This window comes from Trichoderma gamsii (assembly GCF_001481775.2).
Source record: "Trichoderma gamsii strain T6085 chromosome Unknown Scaffold_45.2, whole genome shotgun sequence".
Lineage (NCBI taxonomy): Eukaryota > Fungi > Ascomycota > Sordariomycetes > Hypocreales > Hypocreaceae > Trichoderma > Trichoderma gamsii.
The window spans coordinates 24,663-46,579 of NW_020171382.1; the positions used below are offsets into that span (position 1 = coordinate 24,663).

General features: G+C 50.0%; 5 protein-coding genes across 5 annotated transcripts; 3 read left to right on the forward strand and 2 right to left on the reverse strand.

The window, feature by feature from the left end:
- Positions 1 to 2,054: 2,054 nt before the first annotated feature.
- Positions 2,055 to 3,284, forward strand: TGAM01_v209330 (hypothetical protein; the record flags this gene model as incomplete). The annotated part of the gene is made up of 2 exons (XM_018805853.1): positions 2,055 to 2,369; positions 2,430 to 3,284. The coding sequence occupies 2 exons, from the start codon at positions 2,055 to 2,057 to the stop codon at positions 3,282 to 3,284; spliced, it is 1,170 nt and encodes a 389-aa protein (XP_018661043.1).
- Positions 3,285 to 3,762: 478 nt separating this feature from the next.
- Positions 3,763 to 5,153, reverse strand: TGAM01_v209331 (calcium/calmodulin-dependent kinase-1; the record flags this gene model as incomplete). The annotated part of the gene is made up of 5 exons (XM_018805852.1): positions 3,763 to 4,098; positions 4,149 to 4,534; positions 4,603 to 4,759; positions 4,834 to 5,041; positions 5,110 to 5,153. The coding sequence occupies 5 exons, from the start codon at positions 5,151 to 5,153 to the stop codon at positions 3,763 to 3,765; spliced, it is 1,131 nt and encodes a 376-aa protein (XP_018661042.1).
- Positions 5,154 to 8,214: 3,061 nt separating this feature from the next.
- On the forward strand, positions 8,215 to 11,782 carry TGAM01_v209332 (lysine-specific histone demethylase 1; the record flags this gene model as incomplete). The annotated part of the gene is made up of 7 exons (XM_024550537.1): positions 8,215 to 8,262; positions 8,328 to 8,481; positions 8,544 to 8,745; positions 9,211 to 9,577; positions 9,655 to 9,850; positions 10,007 to 11,596; positions 11,664 to 11,782. The coding sequence occupies 7 exons, from the start codon at positions 8,215 to 8,217 to the stop codon at positions 11,780 to 11,782; spliced, it is 2,676 nt and encodes an 891-aa protein (XP_024404713.1).
- Positions 11,783 to 16,557: 4,775 nt separating this feature from the next.
- On the reverse strand, positions 16,558 to 17,824 carry TGAM01_v209333 (F-type H+-transporting ATPase subunit gamma; the record flags this gene model as incomplete). Its single annotated transcript, XM_018805848.1, has 4 exons — positions 16,558 to 16,686; positions 16,763 to 16,896; positions 16,958 to 17,544; positions 17,769 to 17,824. 4 exons carry the CDS (start codon positions 17,822 to 17,824, stop codon positions 16,558 to 16,560), a joined length of 906 nt encoding a protein of 301 aa, XP_018661038.1.
- Positions 17,825 to 18,481: 657 nt separating this feature from the next.
- On the forward strand, positions 18,482 to 21,673 carry TGAM01_v209334 (DNA topoisomerase I; the record flags this gene model as incomplete). The annotated part of the gene is made up of 6 exons (XM_018805847.1): positions 18,482 to 18,536; positions 18,733 to 18,950; positions 19,023 to 20,645; positions 20,710 to 20,961; positions 21,030 to 21,479; positions 21,533 to 21,673. 6 exons carry the CDS (start codon positions 18,482 to 18,484, stop codon positions 21,671 to 21,673), a joined length of 2,739 nt encoding a protein of 912 aa, XP_018661037.1.
- Positions 21,674 to 21,917: the final 244 nt, after the last annotated feature.

Sequence of the window (21,917 nt, forward strand, 5' to 3'; positions counted from 1 at the left end):
CACCCTAAAGCGAGACAAAATGCAAAGACGAAAAAAAAAAATCTGTTTTGCTTTTTGGGGTCTTGTCTTGGTTCGCTGCAGGAGAGTGGCTCCCGGTGACTCTTGGATGCAGGTGAGAGTTTCTTGTTTCGGTGTTTTTTTTCTTCTTCCTTTTTCTCCCTGTTTTTCTTTCTTGATTTTTGACGTCGGGAAGATAAGCAGCAGTAATTAAACAGCTGGCTAGCGTTCAAATAACGAAATGCTCTGGCATGTTGTTGGATCCCGGTATCTGGGTTGGATTCCATGCAGAAGTAGGTTATAAGACGAGGAGGCTGACAAGCTTGACTGGGTTACCTGAAGAGAATATTCAGAAGCAACAAATCAAAAAGACAGGCTGATTCATAGAGTAGCAACGTGCATATGGATGCTGCAACGTGCATTTTCAATAATAAAAAAACAACGCGAGACGCGGTAACAGGTTCTGCGACTCAAGGAGGATTTGGTTTCGCGTCAATGCAGGCGGCTGGGATGGTACCTGCCTTGGCGATGCACCGGCTTTAGCAGATGCGGGTGGCGCATATGGGGAAAGAGCGACAGGTGCCAGGTACGGGGGCTCCACTCGCCCGTCGTTCCTGCACTCACATCACAGCTCACTTGCAGCGAGGTAAAGTGCACTGACAACCTCCTTCCGACATGTTGCGTTTGTCACGGGACGCACACTGGGATCACTCGGCGTCGTCCCCAGTACCGGGCAATCTTACCTCGTCCTGGTGCTACCTCGGGCTGCCATATTTCGCTGCTCATTTGCCCATCCGGACGGTGGCTCGCAGGCAACAAACAGGGCCTTGCCGCCTGTGCAGGCCCGCGGCCCTGGTCCCCAATTTCACAATCTCGTCTTCGTGCCTGGGAGCGCCGCTATTCGCAAGGCAGGGAGGCCGGGGAAGCGGGATCCAGGGGGCAAGGCCTGCAAACGCCAGCGTCGCATCCCGGCCAGCGCCACTCTTTTGCGGTAGCCGTACCGGTTGGCCGCTGAGTGACAGCAGGGTCTAAGTTGAGGGCGAAAGGGGGATTGGGGCCAGGGGCGCCGGCTGCCAACGTTATACTACAGTAGCAGCAGTAGCAGCAGCAGCAGCACCGTATTGTTGGAAGCGGGTTTTCTCCAGTCTCCCGGGACGCCTCGATGCGACGTCGTTGGAGGGCTGTCCCTAGCAAGGAGCCGAAACACAACAGCGCCGCCGCAGGAAAGGCACAACACCGGCTCGCTAACAGCAGGGGATGCGGCCGGCGCACCAATCACACGAAGCAACGCGAACACTGAGATGAGAGAGATCCAGGAAGAGGACCAGGAAGGCCAAGGCTCTTCCCCGAGGTGGCGGGCCAAGTCAAACCCCTCTGTGAGCGGCGGGTCCCCGGGATGCCGGTAGACGTCTGTGTTGCGTCTGTCAGTCTTAGACACACGCACGAGCGTTTTTGCTTTTTCCTCTCTCTTTTCCTTTTTTTTCCTCCCGTGCCTCGCGTACTCGACTTTTGTCGCCGTTTTCACTCTCATTGTACTTCGTACAAGCCGGTCCTTAAAAAGCTCAACTCGCAGTCTCTCCCTCCCTTGGCTGGACGGTTTTTGAAATCGTACTTCTACCAGCTTCTCCATCCTTATTATTGTCTTGCACCCTGCCACTCACTCCTCCCTTTCCCTGCCTTTCGTTAGTTTTCCGGGTATACCTATCATCTTCTCTTTCGTTCTACGGCTTGACTTCAGACAAGTAGTTTCATTTCTTTACGTGAATAATATACGTTGCATACTACTCTTCGTCTCCAAGCCTTTATTCGTCGCTGCCACTCTCTTGCTCTCACACTTGCTCAACATTCTCTAATACCTATATCTGTGTCCAACATATACATACATCCCTGTTCCTTTGCAATTTCCTTTTTTTGAATACGCTACTACGACACTACATAGTCAAATCTTGTTTCCAGTCTTCTACACACTCTCTTATCTGATCAAAATCGACTCCATCACCTCTTTTTTCTAACAGTCGGACACCATTCATTCATCGACTCACAAATTCTTTTTCAACATGCCGGGCCTGATACCCCTTCGCATGAGCGCGCTCATTCCGGCATCAAAAATCGCAGCCTCCTACTCAGAAGACAAATCCAATGCCACAAGTTGGGAGCCCACGCCGTACAAGCCAAGAACAGCTGAGATGCAGTTCAGGCAAGCCACGCGCGAGCGCATGATTCCCGAGCCTCTCATTACATCTAGACCAGCTCCTTCTACGCCTTCTCAATGGAAAAGGGCGTTGGCTGAGATTAAAAGAGACTTTGCCAACCGAAAATACCGACACTGCTCTATGCGGTGTCAAGAGATTCTCGACACCATGAAGGATTCGGTAAGATATACTCTACGCAACGATGCGTCTTGCTACTCTTATTAACATGGTATTTCCCAGCACAAACCAGAGACAGCATGCCTGATATACATCCGTTTCTACGCCGCATCTGCTCTTGAAATGCAAGTCCGTTCTCTTCATCACACCTCTCCTTACCGGATGAAGCTCCTCCTCCAAGCCCGCGACCACTACCGCGCCGCATCTGATCTCGCCAAAGAAGACGATGCTACTAAGCGGCGGCCCTCTTCTCGATCACGACACACTCCTTTTGGATCGGACGCATCATTCTCTACACTCTCCTCCGGAAGCTCTGCTTCACTCTCGATCAGCTCTTTGGACAGCTGTTTGAAGAGCCCCGGTAGCCGGCCGAAGCAAAAGAAGCGCGTCGCGTTCTGTGACGTGCCCTCGTATGAACCTTTGCACGAGTCTACCTTTGAGCCTTTTATTCGCCCAGACTCTCCAACCCTCGGCTTTGACGACGACTGGTGCATCCGTCAACCTACTCCTGAGCCTCCAGCTCTCTACTCGGCTCCCCTCCGACCCAGCTCTGGAAAGTCGCAGTTTCCACTCCCTTCTCCCACAAATTCAGAATTCAGCTCTATCCAGGGCGATGATGACAGTTACTTCGATACTCCCACCGCTGCAGACAGCTTCCTCCATGCCCGTTCCGTCCACCACTATTGCACTGTACTTGCCAGCCTGCAGCACCAAATCACCTCTCACCTGGAATGGTTAGAGCGTGATCTTGCCGCCGCAGAGAATCCCCAGCCTCCGCAAATCCTTAGCGAGGAAATGCGTAACCTGGAACTGCGTACGCGGATTGAGCGGCTGAAGGCCAATGGCTGGAAGCGACAGCGCTTTGATTTCCGAAAATACGAGGCACTTCGAGAGAGGGCCTTGGAGGATATCAATTAGGGGTTGATGGATGTGGTAAACACAAAAAAGTAAAACTGAAATTGAAAAAATATTACTGTTTTATTGCTGTTAGTGGCTAGACTTTGGAGTTTGCATTGCTTGATTGGATTCTCTGGCATCGATAGATGGTGGTCATGGGTTGCATAGGTATGCTTGCTATGAAGGCGCTCGTTGGGAAAAATACATAGATTTCCAGATTGGGTAGGATAGAAAAGGGACAAAAGATGCCCTCAAAAGCTATGTTTTTTGCTTGAACTGCACCATTTTTCCTTTGCTCGGTTTGAAATGGGCCAAATCGCCATGTTCAAGATTGCCATCCACGTCTTATCTCAGAATACGTTGCTTATAACCAATGTCGCGAAAACAGAGAAAATTATATTTCAGAAAACCAAAAAAGCTGGTAAAGCAAGAGACCAAAAAAAGTGTATCCCAAAAAAAGTCCTCATAACCAGTCCTTCTCTTTCGAGACGCGAGCGCTTTAAGAAGCCTCGCTAAAGCTACGCCGCTTCGCTTCCTTTCCCATCTCTTCCTCAATCTGCAGCGTCTCCTGTTTCTGCTTGACATCCTTGAGCGCAAAGAGACCCAGGGCATGCAATCGAGCGCCATCTCCCCTTTCTTGGCCACCTTGCACGTCTCCCATTTCCGAGTTCTCGGGGTCTTCTTCGTGTTCTCTGAGCTTGTTGATCCTGTTTTGGAGCTTGACGATTTCGATGGCGCGGCGGAGGCGGGAGCGTCTGCGGAAGGCCTCGATTTCTGGTAGCAAGTTGTGGTCGCTGGCGGTCTGGCCGCTGAGCCAGATGTGGCCCAAAGCTTGCTGCAGGTTTGTTAGTTCATGTCTATGCCTGAAGTGCTAAAGGATCGTACCTCGCTGGTCCATCTCTGTTCAGGCTCTGGGACTAGGAGACGGTTGATAAAGTCCTTTGCATCAGCGCTGACGTCCTTCCAGTATCTCTCGTGGAACACGACGTTGCCCCTTGTGCACTCATCAAGAAGATCCTGCAGGTTCTCGCTTCGGAAGGGGGAGTAGCCGCAAAGCAGGGTATAGGTGATGACACCCATAGACCACATGTCTACAGGCTTTCCGTGGCCCTTCTTGGCCATCACTTCAGGGGCCGCATAGCCAAAAGATCCAGCCATAGTCTTGAGTGTTTCGTCCTTGCTGTCCAACGTCTTGGCAATACCAAAATCGGCCAACACGAGGTCGGAGTCGTCTTCGGCAGTAACATAGATGAGGTTCTCCGGCTTGAGATCTGTAACTTCACGTTAGACTCGATTCGAATACTTGACCAAATATCAGCTTTCAGGGAAACCCGCATACCTCTGTGGACAACGTCGTTCTTGTGCAGATAGTCAACGGCGTCAAGAACCTGCTTGATAGTTTGCGAAGCATCCTTCTCGGTGAACTTGCCCCTGTCGCAAATACGATCGAAAAGCTCTCCTCCTGTGGCCAACTGAGTGACAATGTAGAACTTGTCCTGTGGCGCATGGTCAGCCAAGCTCGTAAGTACCCCATGCCTTCTTCTCTCCGGTTTATCAAGTATCAACGTACTCTGGACTCGAACCAATCGACAAACTTGACAATGTGAGGATGCTTCAGTCGTTGCAGCATGGAAAGCTCGTCGTAGACCATCTGCTCGTTACCCTTGACGTTCTTCTTCAGGATGATCTTGACGGCAACCTTGCCAGTAGGGCCGTCTGCCTCACGAACGACTCCATAGGTACCAGCACCGAGGGTGCGTCCGAACTTATACTTTGATCTGTTTCAAGAGTTCGAATCGTTAATGCTGAGTTCAATGTCGGTAGTCTCTCAGGTTATGCATCGTACTTTTTCTCATAGCTCTCGGGTTGCCCATGGAGGCGATTGAGCATGTTGGCGACTATGACCAGGGAGAGCACCGGTTAGCGACCAGCATATGACTGTAGGGGATCCCAAGCATTATTGAATAACAGGGAAGGGATAAAACAGAAGAAAAGTATCTGATAGCCTCGCAGATAGGACTGCTACCATCTTCGTCCATAAGCATACAGCAGTGTAAGAGAAATGCGACTTACAACTCATATTGATGTCTGGCGGGGTATTTTGGACGCGAGAAGCGGTATTCAAGCCAAGCTGCGGTTCAGAGCGATACAAGCACACGCAGCCCAGAGCTCGCAAAGGTCACGTAGGAAAGGGAGTCGCACGATAATTAAACGTTGCGAAGAAAGCGGCGAGAGGGAGCCCAAGAGGAAATAAAGAAGGAAAGGAGAAGAGAGACGAGGCGCCACAAAAGTCCAGGACGACAAGAGCCAGAAGCTGAAGGAGCTACAGCGACGGCTGAGATTAAATACGACCCGAGTAAAATATCAGCCCCTCATCAGGCCTGGCGGTTTCCCGCCGTCAGCCAAAGGGGCACTAGCACCACAGCCATACGGCATAGTGGGGATGGCGCCAGGAGAGAGGGAGTCTGTCGCCGCCAAGGTACAACGAGCACTGTAGATCAACTGACAGCACCCTGCCTTACTGTCCTGTACCTGTAGCTGAATACCTAGCAGGTACTAGCACCTTTCACTCTGGACTAAGAGTATCAGTTAGATAGCAAGGTAGCTTAGGCATTTCATTCCTAAAAGCTCATTAACATCATCCCGATTGCAGCTTCAACCGCAGGGGAGACAATAGTATTCTCCCGGATGCTTGTACGCGTGTTGTACAAGCACATGTGAAATTATTTTAACCAATTCTTGGGCAAGGAAAGGCCCCCACGCAGCAGAGAATAGGTAGGTGTCAACAGCCCTGCCTTGGAATCGCAGCTATGTCGGCATTTCCAGCCAGCGTCGGGGCGCCTTCGTGGCTGTGCCCGCGCAAGGTCTCCATCTGCTCTGGTCCGGCCAACGAGAGATGATTCACCATCGACAATGTCTAACACAGCACAGAAAGAGGCACGAATTAGACGGCAGATGCTAAGACGTCACAACGGCTGGGCTGTGGCTCAGCGACTGGACGGCAAAAACTGCCATACAGACAGCCCAAGTTTGATACGGATGCGCCCTCGCTTGGGTTTTTGGGATACCACCACCTACCAAAGCAGGCCGACATGTATGTCGAGGCTGTCGTCTTAGGCGGCCTCCGTTGCCTTTCCGAGATGTAATGTGCGATATGCCAAGACAGCTGCCGAAGCACCGTGACGGCTTTTTGCAAGGCTGATTAGGGCTGCTTATTCGCCGCATCAGACTTCAAGTGTGTGATGATCCCTGGCGAGCGGCCTCTCGCAGTGGGTCGTGGGTGTTGGTTCTCAGAATGACAGCGTTTGCCAACCCCGTGGGACTTTACGCTCTTCGCGCTTGGGCGGCTAGCAATGGGCACTAATGACTGATATGTTGCATCTGACGAAGTATGTAGGATTAAATACCTTGCACCATCCCGGCCATATTGCTCTGGCAGTCATATTCGTCCATGGGCCGGGGGAAATGGCCAGGAAACACGCATATAGTCAACGATTCACAACGCTGGGAGCTTCTGGCCCTGGGATTGGCTGCCTATCAAAAATGCGAGAGTCCGAGATGCGTTCATTTGGCTAGGATGCAGATTGAAGACACCGGAGCTAAGTCTAGGTCCATAATTTGGCCATGAAAGGCTGAGGGAGATGAAAATTAACCTGCAGATGCAACTTGGCTGATAATCCTAGAGATACCTCTCCTTTGAGTCATGGCTCATTAATGATATTTTGACAAAACTCGAATGCACTGACCCTTCTCAAGCACGTATCACAATTCTGACAAGTCTGCATTTATCGCTGGCGGAAATACTCCCGAGATTAAACGCTGTATTGGCTGCCTCACTCTCACTATCACACGAGTTAATGTTGTTTCCGTAACGGCTGCCAGAATACCAAACTGACTACACGAAAGATGATATTATGGGATTTTCAGCGAGGCCTCCAAAGATGTATAACTATGATTGCCTTTGGTGTTGATTCACGGCGGCTTTTAATTTTAGATAGGCAACAACATCTTTTTCAGCGACTACATATCTACCTACAGACCTAATTGCTAGTGACTGATAGACTTACACAGATGTCTTTATGTTTCAATACAATTGTTGATTACAACATGTAGGTAACATGTGTGAATTAATCGTTACGAACAGCTTCAGAAATATCAACACATCTCTTTTTCTCATTATCCTTGCCGTTATCTTCTGTTCTTCGGAGAAGGAGATCCCCTCATCTGTATACGGCAAAACGAAATACTAGGAAGCTCGATAGCCAACTTGAAAATAGTTGAGAGAAGAAAGTGTGTGTAGGTACATACATGTATCTACACATCTACCTCTACCTACAGCCAGATGCCAGAAATATTGGTGCTGGTGAGCAAGAAACTGAAGCTATTGGCGATACATAGGTAGGTACTAGCTAAGAAATGAATATTATTGCCGTCTATATCCTGCATGAAACGCATACGTGCATCTATAAGCGCTTACCTAAAGCCTTTCCAGCCTGCATTCTGCAATTCTCCAACAGCCGTCACCTGACGAAATACAGGCAAGTACACATGTACCTTGTCAGACCTGCTTAGGCGCTGAATGGCTACGGTTGGCCGCGCAGAAAGCGCCGCTGCAGCACTACAAGGAATCGTGCGTCTTGAATCATGCACTGCACACGCTGGCGGTTCAAAAGATCCGCAATAGAGACCTGCTGTTGGCCTGCTTTTTGCTATTGAAAACAGAGACCGGGGGAAAAAAAAAGGGAGGGAAAAAAAGGTTATAACTGCGCCAGCACCAGCGCCACACATGATCCAACCCCTCCAGCGCGTTTAAAACGTGGAATGCTGCCACGCAACCGGCCTTGCAAGTACAAACTTTCCAACTTAATCACCAACACATACTTCGCATATCTGCCATCATTATTCTCGAGTTACGCTTCTCCATAAAAAGCTCCTGTGCAACAAAGACAATATGGCTACGGGAATGCGAACGAAGAGAGTGGCCAAGGAGCGCCAAAAGGTAAGATGTTTCGCTGTGCAGTCAGCTGGCATAGATGCCTTTCTCCAGAGCTGACGCTACTGTAGATAGATAAATTTGGTCTACCTCCTGGTATAGAGCTCGTGAACGGCGACGACTTGAAGGAATGGCTCTTTGACATTCGTGTCTTGGACAACAACCCTCTGTATAAGGATAATGTCTATCGGCTGAAATTCGTCTTCTTTGACTCGTACCCCATAGGTACGCTCATGCTGCCAGCACCCTCGTCGCCCTTGAAGCAATCAGACTAACAGACAAACCAGAGCCTCCAGAGGTCACCTTCGTCAACAACCCAACCCGCCCAGTCCCCATGCATCCGCACATCTACTCGAACGGAATTATTTGTCTTGACCTCTTGGGAAACCAGGGATGGAGCCCTGTCCAAAGCGCCGAGAGCATCTGCATGAGCATACAAAGCATGCTCACCAGCAACAGCAAGAACGAGCGACCGCCTGGCGATGCAGAGTTTGTGCGTGTCAATAGGCAGCGACCACGAGATATAGAATTCTTGTATCACGACAATACCGTGTAACAGCCTCAACTCAACAGATGACTACAGCTCATTTGCTTTCTCGTCCTTTTCCTTTTAGTACTTCTGGGCGGGTTCTTGTAATTTAGCGGTCATAATGGCTCAGCGGCGTTCATGATACAACCCCTTCTTGCAGCATGGAACTAGACACATACCACTGCTTGGCTTGGGTCCTTTATCTGCTGATTTTTCTGGGGCCAAGCAAGTTTTTTTTTTCGGTGGCTTTTAAGGAGTAGTCTGGGGTCTTGTTTCGACGCCTCGCGCAAAGTCGTGCATGGCGCGACTCAGAGCGAGGACTGGCGGGGAGAGCTCAAGTAACCTTTTGTAACCTGGAGGACGACCATATGGGTATACACACAGCTTATAGAATTGGTCGGGGATATTTATTCTATTCATTTTAGGCCACATATAGCGTCAAAGTGGACTCTTTTGCTTTCCTTTGCGGCAAACCAGAAACAAATATTCATTCTCATTGATGGCATGATTGCTGCTATACCCCAAGAGGCCTGGACATATGACGTCGCCCCTCCGCTGCTTTTTGTGCCAGTGACAGCTCTCCCCTCTGGCGGGGCTGGCCTCACCGCCCGCCGTACGCCACACTTTGGCCCCCCTGGCTACTACAGAAACCAGGACCTAGCTGTCTCATCCTCCGCCAAACATCCCCCACGAGCTCTCTGCCGCGGGCAAATCATGGCTCCTCGCGCGGAATTCAGCACCGAGCAGATCCGGGGCAAAGCTCGAAAGGACCTACTCTACCTGCTCGAGGGTGTAAGTAAGGCTCACTGTCGCTGAGAGTTCGTTGGAAGCTCTGCCTAGCTAACCAGCAGCTGTCGCGCAATCTATAGGTCCGCGGCAAGAAGAACCTCGTGTTTGATCGCAGCCTTGTCGGCCCCATCGGTACAATCGTCAAGGTCGCCACGCTCCAAGAGTACGGGGTCGACAAATTCTTCATTCTAGAAAACAATAACGTGGATGCGAGCCAGCGCAATGTCGTCTTTGTGGCCAGAGGCGAGTGCGGTCGGCATGCCGAGGCCATAGCAGGTAAGATACAGGAAGTGACGATACCCATGCGGGCGCCCTACTCTGTTTCTTCAGCGCCATAATCAGCTCCATTGACTTGAGATGTCGTCGTCTCAGATGAAATGGTTGGCTAGCCAGCAGCTGCAGTGAGTGAGCTGACGCAACGTGCCCCTCCAGCGCAGATTAAGCGAATTCAGCGTGAGAGCCAGACAACTCATGACTTCCACATATTCTGGGTGCCACGTCGCACCCTCGTCTCCGATCAACTACTCGAAGAAGCCGGTGTTCTAGGCGATGTCAACATTTCTGAACTGCCGCTGCTCTTCTTCCCGCTCGAAGAAGACGTTCTATCGCTTGAGCTAGAGGATTCCTTCAAAGACCTCTATCTGTCCAAAGATGTCACACCAAACTTTCTCATGGCCAAAGCGCTCATGGAAGTGCAGCAGAACCACGGCCTGTTTCCACGAATCATTGGGAAAGGTGACAATGCGAAGCGGGTAGCAGATCTCCTCGTCCGCATGCGCCAAGAACGGCTGGCGGGTGAAGATGGGAGCGACGTCAAAACAGCGCTGACGCCCAGCACCACGAACGAGAGTGTCATCATTATCGATCGTGAAGTCGATTTCGTTACCCCACTACTCACGCAGCTGACATATGAGGGACTTATTGATGAGATTTTTGAAATTCAAAACAATCAGGCCAAGGTAGACACAACCATCGTCGGGGCACCGGCGCAATCTTCAGCGGCCACCTCACAGAGCAGGAAGCGGACGGTACAGCTCGATAACAGCGACAAGCTATATGAGCAACTACGAAACGCCAACTTCGCCATCGTGGGTGGGCTGCTCAACAAGGTCGCCCGGCGTCTTCAAAAGGTACAATCAGATTACGAGAGCAAGCACAAGACCAAGACAATTGCCGAGCTGAAAGAATTCGTGAGCCAACTGCCCGGCTACCAACAAGAGCACCAAAGCGCGAGGATACACACCGGCCTTGCTGAGGAAATCATCAAACACACACGAACTGATTTATTCAAGGGCCTTCTCGAAGTTCAACAGAATCTCGCTGCCGGTGCCGACCCATCGTCTCAATTCGACGGCATAGAAGAGCTCATTGCTAGAGATGCTCCTTTGCGGGAGACTCTTCGTTTGCTCTGCATCTACTCGTGCATCTCTGGAGGAATAAAACCCAAGGATTTCGAGCAGTTCAAGCGTCTGATACTCCAAGGATACGGCTACCAACATCTACTCACACTCAACAATCTTGAGAAGCTGCAGCTATTTCTATCGCGCTCTTCTCCACTAGCGGGGATGATCCCGATGACGGGCAATGCTGGCGCCGACGGCAACAAAACCAACTACACATACCTACGAAAGCAGCTGCGTCTAATTGTCGACGAAGTGCAGGAAGACGACCCCAACGACATTGCCTACGTTTACAGCGGTTATGCTCCTCTTTCCATTCGACTTGTACAATGCGTTCTTCAGAAGCAGTATCTATCATCTATTACGAAAGGAAATGGCACAGCGAATGCGAGCGGTACTGTCCCTGGTGCGGGAGCCCAAGGATGGCACGGATTTGATGAAGCCGTCAAGCACGTCAGGGGCCAGACTTTCTATGAGCTTCAGAAGGGCGAGGATAAGGCCGTCAAAGCTAGAGCACTATTATCCGGCAGTGGACACAAGCAGACCGTCTTTGTTGTCTTCATCGGAGGTGTTACTTTTACAGAGATCGCCGCGCTGAGATTCATCGCGAAGCAGGAGCAGGGTAAGTCGAGCAAAAGACGCGGACGCGGTGCATGCTAGCTAGTGCAAAAGCTAACATCCCTTCTCAGATCGGAGAAATATAGTAATCTGTGCGACTTCTATAATCAGCGGGAACAGGATGATGGATGCGGCAACCGAGAAAGAAGCGTTCGCCCGCAAAGAGGCAACGCTACCCAACAGCCCATAGGCTCTGGCGCATCGAGTCGTGACACGATATTATATTTGGAGTTTGGCGGCGTACTGGCTGGTGGGAGATAAATTTTATGTGTGGCATACAAGCATCTTGATCGACATTTTGATATGAAAGCCTCTTTTTCCTCTCTCCTTTCTTATTTTCCTCTTTTCCTCCTCTTCCCTTTTTTTCCTACAACCTCATTCGCGCTGTCTCATCGCTGATGCCTCGTTGTTTGAAGTTCGTCCAGAGTCCAAATATCACCGGATTAGTTCGGAGTAGAGCGCGCCCCACATCAGAGAGCGTCGCGATTGGATTGTTTGTCCCACGTGACCAGTGCCTATGCGATTGAACTCGGCGTCCTTGAGGGGCCATGATGAGCTGATGGCCTATATTATTCCTGCTCATTGGCCCTTCCTTGCAGTATAATACGACCGGCTGCGCTGTTGGACACTTTCTGTTCCCAGCCGAAAATTCATTCAAGGGTCCAATAATCAATGATCTCAGCCCATCTCGGATTCGCAGTGCGGCCCTTGTAATCACTACTCCTTTAGACCTGCTCTTCAGCCGCTGAACCTCCAGGCCATCTTATTCCGCTTACAACAGTAGGTGCATATACACCAGGCAGTGAGATCAATGGGCGTCTTTGGCTGACATCTCGATTAGACAGAGGCTCTTCATGGCAGGTCCTCTCATGATATGATGCATTTGCCCAGCGTCATGCTGTATATGTATGACATAGTGCCGAGTATCGACCTCCAAATCACCGTTGCCATTCCGACATCCGTACCTAGCCTCTCATATATCGACGCCGAACCGTCCTAGCCGTCGTTAGAGCAGGTGCCCGGTTGGGTTCTTCACCATGGCAACTATTTTCGAGAATCACCTCAGACTAGAAAAGGAAGTACCGGCTGGGCAGATTTTTTCGCATGCGCAAGACATCGACTCTTCATCGATATCAAGCTTAGCGCCCGAGTCCGTCTCCAACAACCAAGGCCATATAGCGGTGTCACCCAGCAGCAGTCTGAGCACTCCCCACGCATCAAGGCAAGGCTCGTCGGATGAGTCTTCAGAGGTCGCGCCTGAGATTGTCGTGTGGACGGAAGATATGGATATGAGCAGCAACTTATCATCCCAAGACCCGGACGAGACTTCCAGCATGCATCTCGGCACGGAGTGAGTTTTGACCACCACAGACACCCTTGAGCAAAGGAAAATGCGAAGGATTTTTTTTTTTTATCACCTCTATATTTGATTGATCGTTCACTACAATCTTAATTTTTTTTTTTAACCTCCCTAACATCTCGATAGTGATGAAAGGCCTGACTTCACCGATAATGTCCCACAGCAAGCCGAACCTAAGGAGGACGCTTTTATCGAATCATTCTCCTCCTCGCACTCTGCATTGACGGAGCTTTCAGAGCCTTCATCTACCCCATCCATCGTCTCTAGTAAAGCGACGACGCCTATCGAGACCGAGTTACCTAGCCATCCTCAGTTTATTGAGGCTACGTCAGGTTTTTCAACCTCATCACATCGCCATGATATTGAGAGTTTACCCTTCAACATTCGGCCAAAGTCATCTATACCTACAGATATCCCATCATATCAATATGCCAGCGAGTGCATCGCCGCAGCCGAGTCATCGCGACTCAATCCATACGCGCTGCATCCTGGAGAATATCATTTCCTACGACACCACATATCTCATACTCAGGTTACGACGTATCTAAATATCCGAAACGGTATACTGCGTATATGGATGAAGCAGCCGTCAGTTGGTGTAACGCGGCAAGACGCAGTCGGATGTGCAAATGCACGCTGGTTTGATGCTGCAAACGTGTGCTACGACTGGCTAGTTCGCAACGGGTACATAAATTATGGTTGCGTACAGCTTCCGAAAACCCAATTGGAGTTCAGGAACGGGTCGCCCACAAAGAAGCGAAAGACGATCGCTGTTATCGGAGCAGGCATTTCAGGCTTATCCTGTGCCAGACAGCTAGAGAGCCTATTTACACAATATGCAGGCCGATTCTATGCAAGAGGAGAGGAAATCCCGAACGTGATCGTTCTCGAAGGTAGAAGTCGCGTTGGCGGTAGAGTATATTCTCGCGAATTCAAAACAAAAGCAGCTGGAATTGAGCCTGAGTTCACCGGCAAGCGGCATACCGCCGAGATGGGCGGTATGATTATCACAGGATTTGACCGTGGCAATCCCATGAATGTTATTGTCCGTGGGCAGCTGGGAATACCATACCATGCGCTTACTGCTGATACTACCATTTACGACAGCAATGGCAAGCCTGTAGATCCAGTGAGGGATCTTCTGGTCGAGAAGCTCTACAATGACTGTTTAGATCGTGTCAGCGAATTCAAGTATAAGTTTCAGCCATCTAAGCTGATCGAAGGCAATCGTGATCTTCTCGACGAAGGTCGGGATAGCCTCGGGGATGGCTCCAAGTCCATTATCCAAGCTGAGGAAGCAACCGCTGCGCTTCCCGATGCCCCCTCAGTATCACAACAAAACGTACCGGAAACTGTAAATATGGTTCCTGTGTCTGCAGACAAACTGACAGGACGAGTACATACCGAACCCGGCGTTCCCGCAACCCTAAAAGCTTCGGAAAAGGCAAAACTTATGGGGTGGAGCATTAAACCAGGAGCAGCAGAGAAGGGCAATCTCGATTTAACCCAAGCCAGCTCCCTAGAGAAAGCAACGCTGGGATCAGTTTTGGACCATGCCATCACCCAGTACAAGAATATTGTTGATTTAAACGCACAAGATCACCGATTGATAAACTGGCACATTGCCAATTTGGAATACAGCAATGCTACGAACCTGCATAAACTAAGTCTTGGCCTCTGGGACATTGATGCCGGCAACGAATGGGAAGGCAATCACACAATGGTTGTCGGCGGGTACCAAAGCGTTGCCCGCGGCCTGCTCCAATGTCCCTCGCCGCTCAACATAACAACCAAATTTCCCGTCCAAAAAATCACCTATCATGGTGAAAGCTTCGATGGCCCTGCCACCATTGAAAGCGAAGATGGCGCAAAGGTGGAAGCAGATGCTGTTGTCTGCACGATTCCACTGGGCGTTCTAAAACAAGGAAATGTGACTTTTGAGCCTCCGATGCCTTCCGAAAAGGCGGATGTGGTTGGCCGTCTAGGCTTTGGCATCCTCAATAAAGTCGTCTTACTTTACGACAGGGTGTTCTGGGATTCAAATAGGCACATATTCGGTGTGCTCAGAGACGCTCCTAACCGACACAGCACATCTCAGCAAGATTACGGCCTCAACCGTGGACGCTTCTTCCAGTGGTTCAACGTCTCTAATACAACTGGCCTGCCCTGCCTGATCGCGCTTATGGCTGGCGACGCTGGCTTTGATACAGAGCATACGAGCAATGACAGCCTTGTCGCCGAAGCCACAGAGATCTTGAGAAGCGTATTCGGTAAAGATGTTCCCTATCCTGTAGAGACGGTAGTGACGAGATGGGGATCGGATCGGTTTGCCCGTGGAAGCTACTCTTCTGCCGCGCCCGACATGCAGCCAGATGATTATAACATCATGGCACAGTCTACAGGCAACCTATTCTTCGCTGGTGAGCACACCATCGGTACACACCCTGCAACTGTACACGGAGCATATCTGTCAGGACTACGCGCTGCCTCTGAAGTACTAGAAGCAATGATTGGTCCCATTGAAGTTCCGACTCCTCTCGTTCTCCCGAGGGACTCACTTCTGCTGCATAAACGTAAGGAGGCAGCCAAGGATCCCCGGCAGGCGCGCTTAGAAGCATACGAGATAGAATCATGGGAACACGTTCTCTCAAAGATTGGTGAACGGCCGCTCCGCCCAAACAAAGTATCTGGCAGCGCCTACATCATATTTAGCAAAACCCACTTCGACGCCGCGAAAAAGAGGTGCGAAGCAAGCCGCAAACCTGGCAGAAGCCGGTCGGTGCCCAACGAAGTCCGCATCATGATGTCCCGCATGTGGAAAGAGACTACTCCAGACGAGCGAAAGCCGTACGAGGAGCAGGCCGCTGAACAGAAGAGACTCTACTTGCAAGCCATGCAAGAGTATAACGGGCTGGCTGAGAAATGGGATCGTGAAGCTATCGCTATCCGAGCTGCTTACGAAAAAGAACATCCTAGCCTGCCAGGCCCTGAGGAGGGCCATGAAGATCTCTCGATGACGCCGAAGCATCGTCGAGCCAGGAATGTGAGCTATACGGAGGTCAGAGATTACGAGTAGGAGTTGTAAAAATGACGAGAGATCTTCTCGTTGGAAGCATTGAAAACCATGGCGTTTGGAATGTCTATTTCCTTCTAGGTCCCACCGGATTGTGGGAAACTTTGATAAAAATCATTATTTTACGTCGAGGATAGGGGCGCCATGATGGGGCGCAAGGTAGTTTTCATTGGGATGGGTTTTTATATGTGGAGAGTGACATGTCTATAGCTTATAAGAACTTCATACCTACTTACTCTAGGCATCTGTTAATCAATGGGACGTTGTAGTTTAACCATTTAATTTCACTTTGCTCATCTTAAAACAAGAAACAAGAAAACTAGTTCTTGAAGCTGTATACAACTTTTAGTTCATTTTCGTCTTTTAATCTACTAAGAAAATTTATTTGTGGGTTTGATACACTGGCTGGGACCACCGCGCTGGGTAACCTCTAGCTTCGATATTACAAAGGATGGGGAAAAAAGCTCAGCGCGCCAGCTCTCTTTCTACCAACATAAAAAAAAAGATATAACTTTATTCTTCTTCTTCTTTTTTACATATCGGCGGAGGCAGTAGCACCAGTAATAATCTCGACCAGCTCTCCGGTAATGACAGCCTGTCGGGTACGGTTGTACAGAATCTGGTACCTGCCAATCATCTCACCAGCGTTCTTGGAGGCGTTCTGAGAAACGTAGAATTAGTATTTTAATAAGAGAAGAAAAACAAATTTTATGTGGAAAAAATTAATGAAAACTTACGTCCATAGCGTTTCGTCGGGCAGACTGCTCGCAGGCGTGACCCTCAGCCAGAGCCCAGTAGAGGGAGTTGGCAAGGCTATACTCGCGGAGGTTGCCGAGAGCATCGTCCTCAACCTCGAAGGCAGAGATGTTGGCTTTTTGGTTGTTAGTATTATTTCCTGAATTGAAAAAAAAAAAATGTCAATTGCAACATACGGGACTGGGAAATGGCCTCCTCGGAAAATGCCTCAATGAAGGTAGGCTCGTAGCTGGTGGCGTTGATGAACTTGTTGTACAAGATCTTGACGTCGGTGTACTCGGTGGGCAGGTTGACAATCTGGTCGGCGATAGCCTGAGCATCGGCAAAGGTAGGAATGTCCTTGCCAACACCGGCGAAGCTGAGCTGGATGTTCTTGGAGTTGGTTCGCTGCAGCTGAGCCTTGCTCTTCTCACCAATGAGGACCAGGTCGAAGTTCTCGCCCTCGGCGAAAAGGCGACGGATGGTACGGGTCATTCCGGAGTGAATACCACCGCAGAGACCCTTGTCGGAGGAGCAGACGATGACGAGGGACTTCTTCTCGTCGGCCTCGGCGGCGGTGGTCTCGGCAGCCTCGAAGACCTCGTTGGAGGTCTGGCCGTACTTGCGGGAGTCGTTCATGCTGCGGGTAGCACGGGTGAGCTTGGTGGAGGCGACGATCTTCATGGTGTTTGTGATCTTCTCGATGTTTCGGATCGACTTGAGACGAGTCTCGATCTCACGGAGAGTCGCATAGGTGGCGGCGGTGCTGGGGCCAGCAGCAGCTCTAAAGCAAGAGTCATTATTAGCCCACCAAGTCCGCTGAACTTGCAATTTTCCCTCTCTTTAAAGCGATTAAATGGCATCACAGTCCTCCACTGGCCGCAGCCTCTTCGCGTTGGTTGTCGTAAAGGCGTCCATGAAAATCGCAAAACTCGTTCGCGGGCCACTTCGATGCGGCTATAACAAATTCTTATAGATGCTAGTTCCCGAAGAGAAAAAAAAACTTACCGGGAGGGAGCTGCAACTGCAGCTCGCAGAGCAGGTCGGGCAGCCCTTGACAGCATTGTGGCGGATGTGAAGAGTCGAAACTAAGCCCTCTGGTCAACGCAGACCCAATTGATCGTGACGGCAGCGGATCAATTGACGGGGTGTTCGTGGGGATGCGGTTCGGGTTGTTGAGTGATTGCAGTTTTGCTCACTTTCTCGGCAAATCGACGGGAGACCACGGGGAGGACCAAGGTATCTTCGTACCTACTATACCGCTATATGCAAAGTGTGGGGGCTGCAGCCTTGCTCGTGCACTAACAAACTTTGCACGCCGCGCATAAGGAAAAGTGTTATCTTATTGTTTGCAGCGGAACCCGTTACAGCGATACTAAAGTGGGTCTTGTCAAATATCGTTATAAGGCAGACTTAGGATAGCTGCATCGAAGACGATAGATGCATAAGGCTTTTCATGCCGAAAACACGAGGGCGTTCCTTCTTGAACTCTTTTTCTGCCCAGCTTTTCTGCCCTCTTTAGACTCTCTCTCGCCCTAAGGCTGTCGAGGTTAAGTTCTCGCCAGCCTGCTCTAAAGTCAGCAGATCTGTTCTTTTCTTTTTTCCCCCGATTCTCCCTCGGCCTTGCACTTGGCAATCGCGGCTTCAACATTCCTTCGGTCTCTCGCGCCTCATTCAGAGCCTTGCATCTATCGAGTGCCAGCCGGTCCACGCTGCAAACCATGGCTTCCGACAGCTCAGACGATGATTTGCCCATTGCGAAGGCAAATGGGCGTTGTGAGTCATCTCCAGTTTGCATCCTAATCTTTTTTACTTCTCTCTCTTCTCTCTTTTCTTCGGTTTCAAACTCCCAGGATCAATCTATTCTCGGCACACGCGCGATTGCGCTGGCGCTTACGGTCGAGACGCACCTCCATGTCGAATCGCGCGCAAGTAAGCATTGGCTACTGGCTAACCGTGGCATCAACTCTAGTGTCATCATCGAAGATCTCTCGCGCCGAAGACATCGCCTTGGATAAGTCCATGTCCAAGCCCTCTGGAATGGCAGGCTTGTCCATCCGAAATGGACCTGTTGTGAACGGCGAGATGGATTTGGATTCGCCGTCTACCAACGGATCCAAGCGCAAGTCACGAGATTCGATCACCAAGGTCGACTACAAGGATGAGTCGGAAAGCGATGGTGAGCCTCTGGTAGGTGATGCCCTTCATAACTTTGATGCCGACCTTGGTGTAAGCGCAGTCAGCTAACACTATGCGCTATAGGCGAAACGACAACGATCCAAAAAGGTCCAGGAGTCGGATTCAGACGATGAGCCTATGGTGAAGGCTAGAGGGAAGAAACTGCCGCCGTCTTACAAAGAGACTGCGCTACCTGAATCCTCTTCTGATGATCAGCCGCTCGGTGTTAAGCTCGCTAAGAAAAAGGCTGACATCGAGAGGAAGGGTGAATTAGAGGCCAAAGCTATTCGTGCTAAGGAATCGAAGGCAAAGGCGACACCGAAGAAGGCTCTGAAGAACGAATCGGATGATGACTTGCCTCTTGCAGCATCTAAAAAGCGACAATCAAATGGCACGACTGCAAAGAGAAAATCTACGGCCGTGAAGAAGGATGAATCTGACTCTGACGCTCCCATCTCCAAGAAGTCCAAAGCGGTCAGTGCCCCCGCCAAGGGGAAGAGAGCGTCTTCAGCAAAGGATACAAAGGATGTTAAGAAGGGCAAGGCCAAATCCAAGGAGCCCAGCGATGAAGATGAGGAAGAGGGATTCGAGTGGTGGAATGCGCCAAAGAAAGAAGATGACAGCATCAAGTGGAAGACTCTTGAGCACAACGGAGTTCTCTTTGCGCCAGAATATCAACCTCTCCCAAAGAACGTCAAGATGTACTACGATGGAAAACCTGTGACTCTCAGTCCGGAAGCAGAAGAAATCGCGACCTTCTGGGCATCAATGATGACTGCTGCTTCTACTCACCACCTTGACAATCCTGTCTTCCGCAAAAACTTCTTCACCGATTTCTCTGATTGCATCAAGAAGTATGGCGCTAAAGACGCGAGTGGAAACAAGATTGACATCAAGAGCTTTGACTTGTGTGACTTCTCCAAGATTGCAGAATATTGGGCGGCAAAGAACGAAGCCAAGAAAGCGATGACCAAAGAGGAGAAGGCCGCTGTCAAGGCCGAAAAGGATGCTCTCGAAGCTCCATACCTTTACTGCACGTGGGACGGAAGAAAGCAGAAAGTTGGCAACTTCCGAGTGGAACCTCCCAGCTTATTCCGTGGTCGAGGAGAGCACCCCAAGACTGGTAAAGTCAAGACTCGAGTAACGCCAGAGCAAATCACCATCAACATTGGCAAGGGTGCCAAAGTCCCAACTCCGCCAGCTGGACATAAGTGGAAGGCCGTCCAGCATGACCAGAAAGCGACATGGCTTGCCATGTGGCAGGAAAACATAAATGGCGCTTACAAATATGTCATGCTTGGCGCTGCCAGTGATGTCAAGGGCCAGAGTGACTTTAAAAAGTTCGAGAAGGCCCGTGAGCTCAAGAAGCACATTGACAAGATCCGCCGAGACTATACCAAAGATCTTAAGAGTGAGGTTATGGCGGATCGTCAAAGAGCTACAGCCATGTACCTGATTGACAGGCTTGCTCTCAGAGCTGGAAATGAAAAGGACACAGAAAACGAGGCGGATACCGTTGGCTGCTGCTCATTGAAATACGAGCACATCTCCCTGCAACCCCCAGACCAGGTCACATTTGACTTCTTGGGCAAGGACAGTATCAGATACAACGAGACAGCCCGCGTGGATGCTCAAGTTTTCAAAAATTTGAAGCTTTTCAAGAAGGCGCCAAAGACTGATGGCGATGACCTCTTCGATCGTCTTAACGTAAGTAGCATTACATCCCTACGATCTAGACAGCATAGAATAATCACTAACAAGGAACTCATAGACATCTCAACTGAACAAGCACCTGAACAGCTGCATGCCTGGACTGACTGCCAAGGTCTTCCGTACTTATAACGCGTCTCACACCATGTCCGAGCTTCTCAAGGAGCTAGGTAAGGACCCGCGCTCTCGAGGAACTATTGCGGACAAAGTGAAGCTGTACAATGACTGCAACCGCAAGGTTGCCATTCTTTGTAACCACAAGCGTACTGTTGGCGCAAGCCACGAGCAGCAGATGCAAAAGCTTGGAGATCGCGTAAGCTTCTTTCCTCCCCCTTCTCTCGAGATATGTATAACGAAAACAAGCTGCTAATTATTCCTCAGATCAAGGGCCTCAGGTACCAGCAATGGCGGACAAAGAAGATGATCCTTGACATTGATCCAACTCAAAAGAAGAAGAAGGGCGCAGCTTATTTTGTGCGGGATGAGGATCTTGAAGATGAATGGGTCAAGGAGCATCAGGCCTTCTTAGTTGATGAACTACGCACCAAGATCCAGAAGAAGTTTGAAAAGGACAACGAGAAGCTCAAGGCTAACAAGGAGCGAGTCATGCCTGAAAAGGAGCTTAAAGAACGCCTTGGGGCAGTCAAGGAGATGGAAGCCAGATTCAAGAAGGAGAATAAAACTGGCAAAGTCGAAGCCGAGGGCAGAGGAGCGTCGGTCGAAAAATATCTGTCTTCTATCGACAAGATTGATGAGCGTATCAGGGTCTTGGAGACTCAAGCCGAAGACCGCGATGGCAATAAGGAGGTTGCCCTGAGCACTTCGAAGATTGTAAGTCTAAGAACATTGCAATTCAAGCAAAAGATACTAACAATGGACTGCAGAATTACATTGATCCTCGTCTGACGGTAGTGTTCTCGAAGAAATTCGATGTTCCTATAGAGAAATTCTTTTCCAAGACTCTGCGAGACAAGTTCCGATGGGCTATCAAGTCGGTCGAAGACGCAGAAGACTGGGAATTCTAAAGCGGAATTCACAGGGACGAAGAATTTCACAGTGCTCGCTGTAAGAAAATTTATTTTTTCTTATTTACTTGCTGCTTTTGCTTTTTCCTTTCCTCTTCATTGAAGTCATTCTGCGGCCTCTACAAACAGAGGCATATATATCTATATACAATATACATTTACAGTAAAGGTCGCAGGCAATCTGCACCTTGAGGACTCCAGCCCAAATATCATTCAGATAGACGCGGCGCAGCAAAACAGAGCA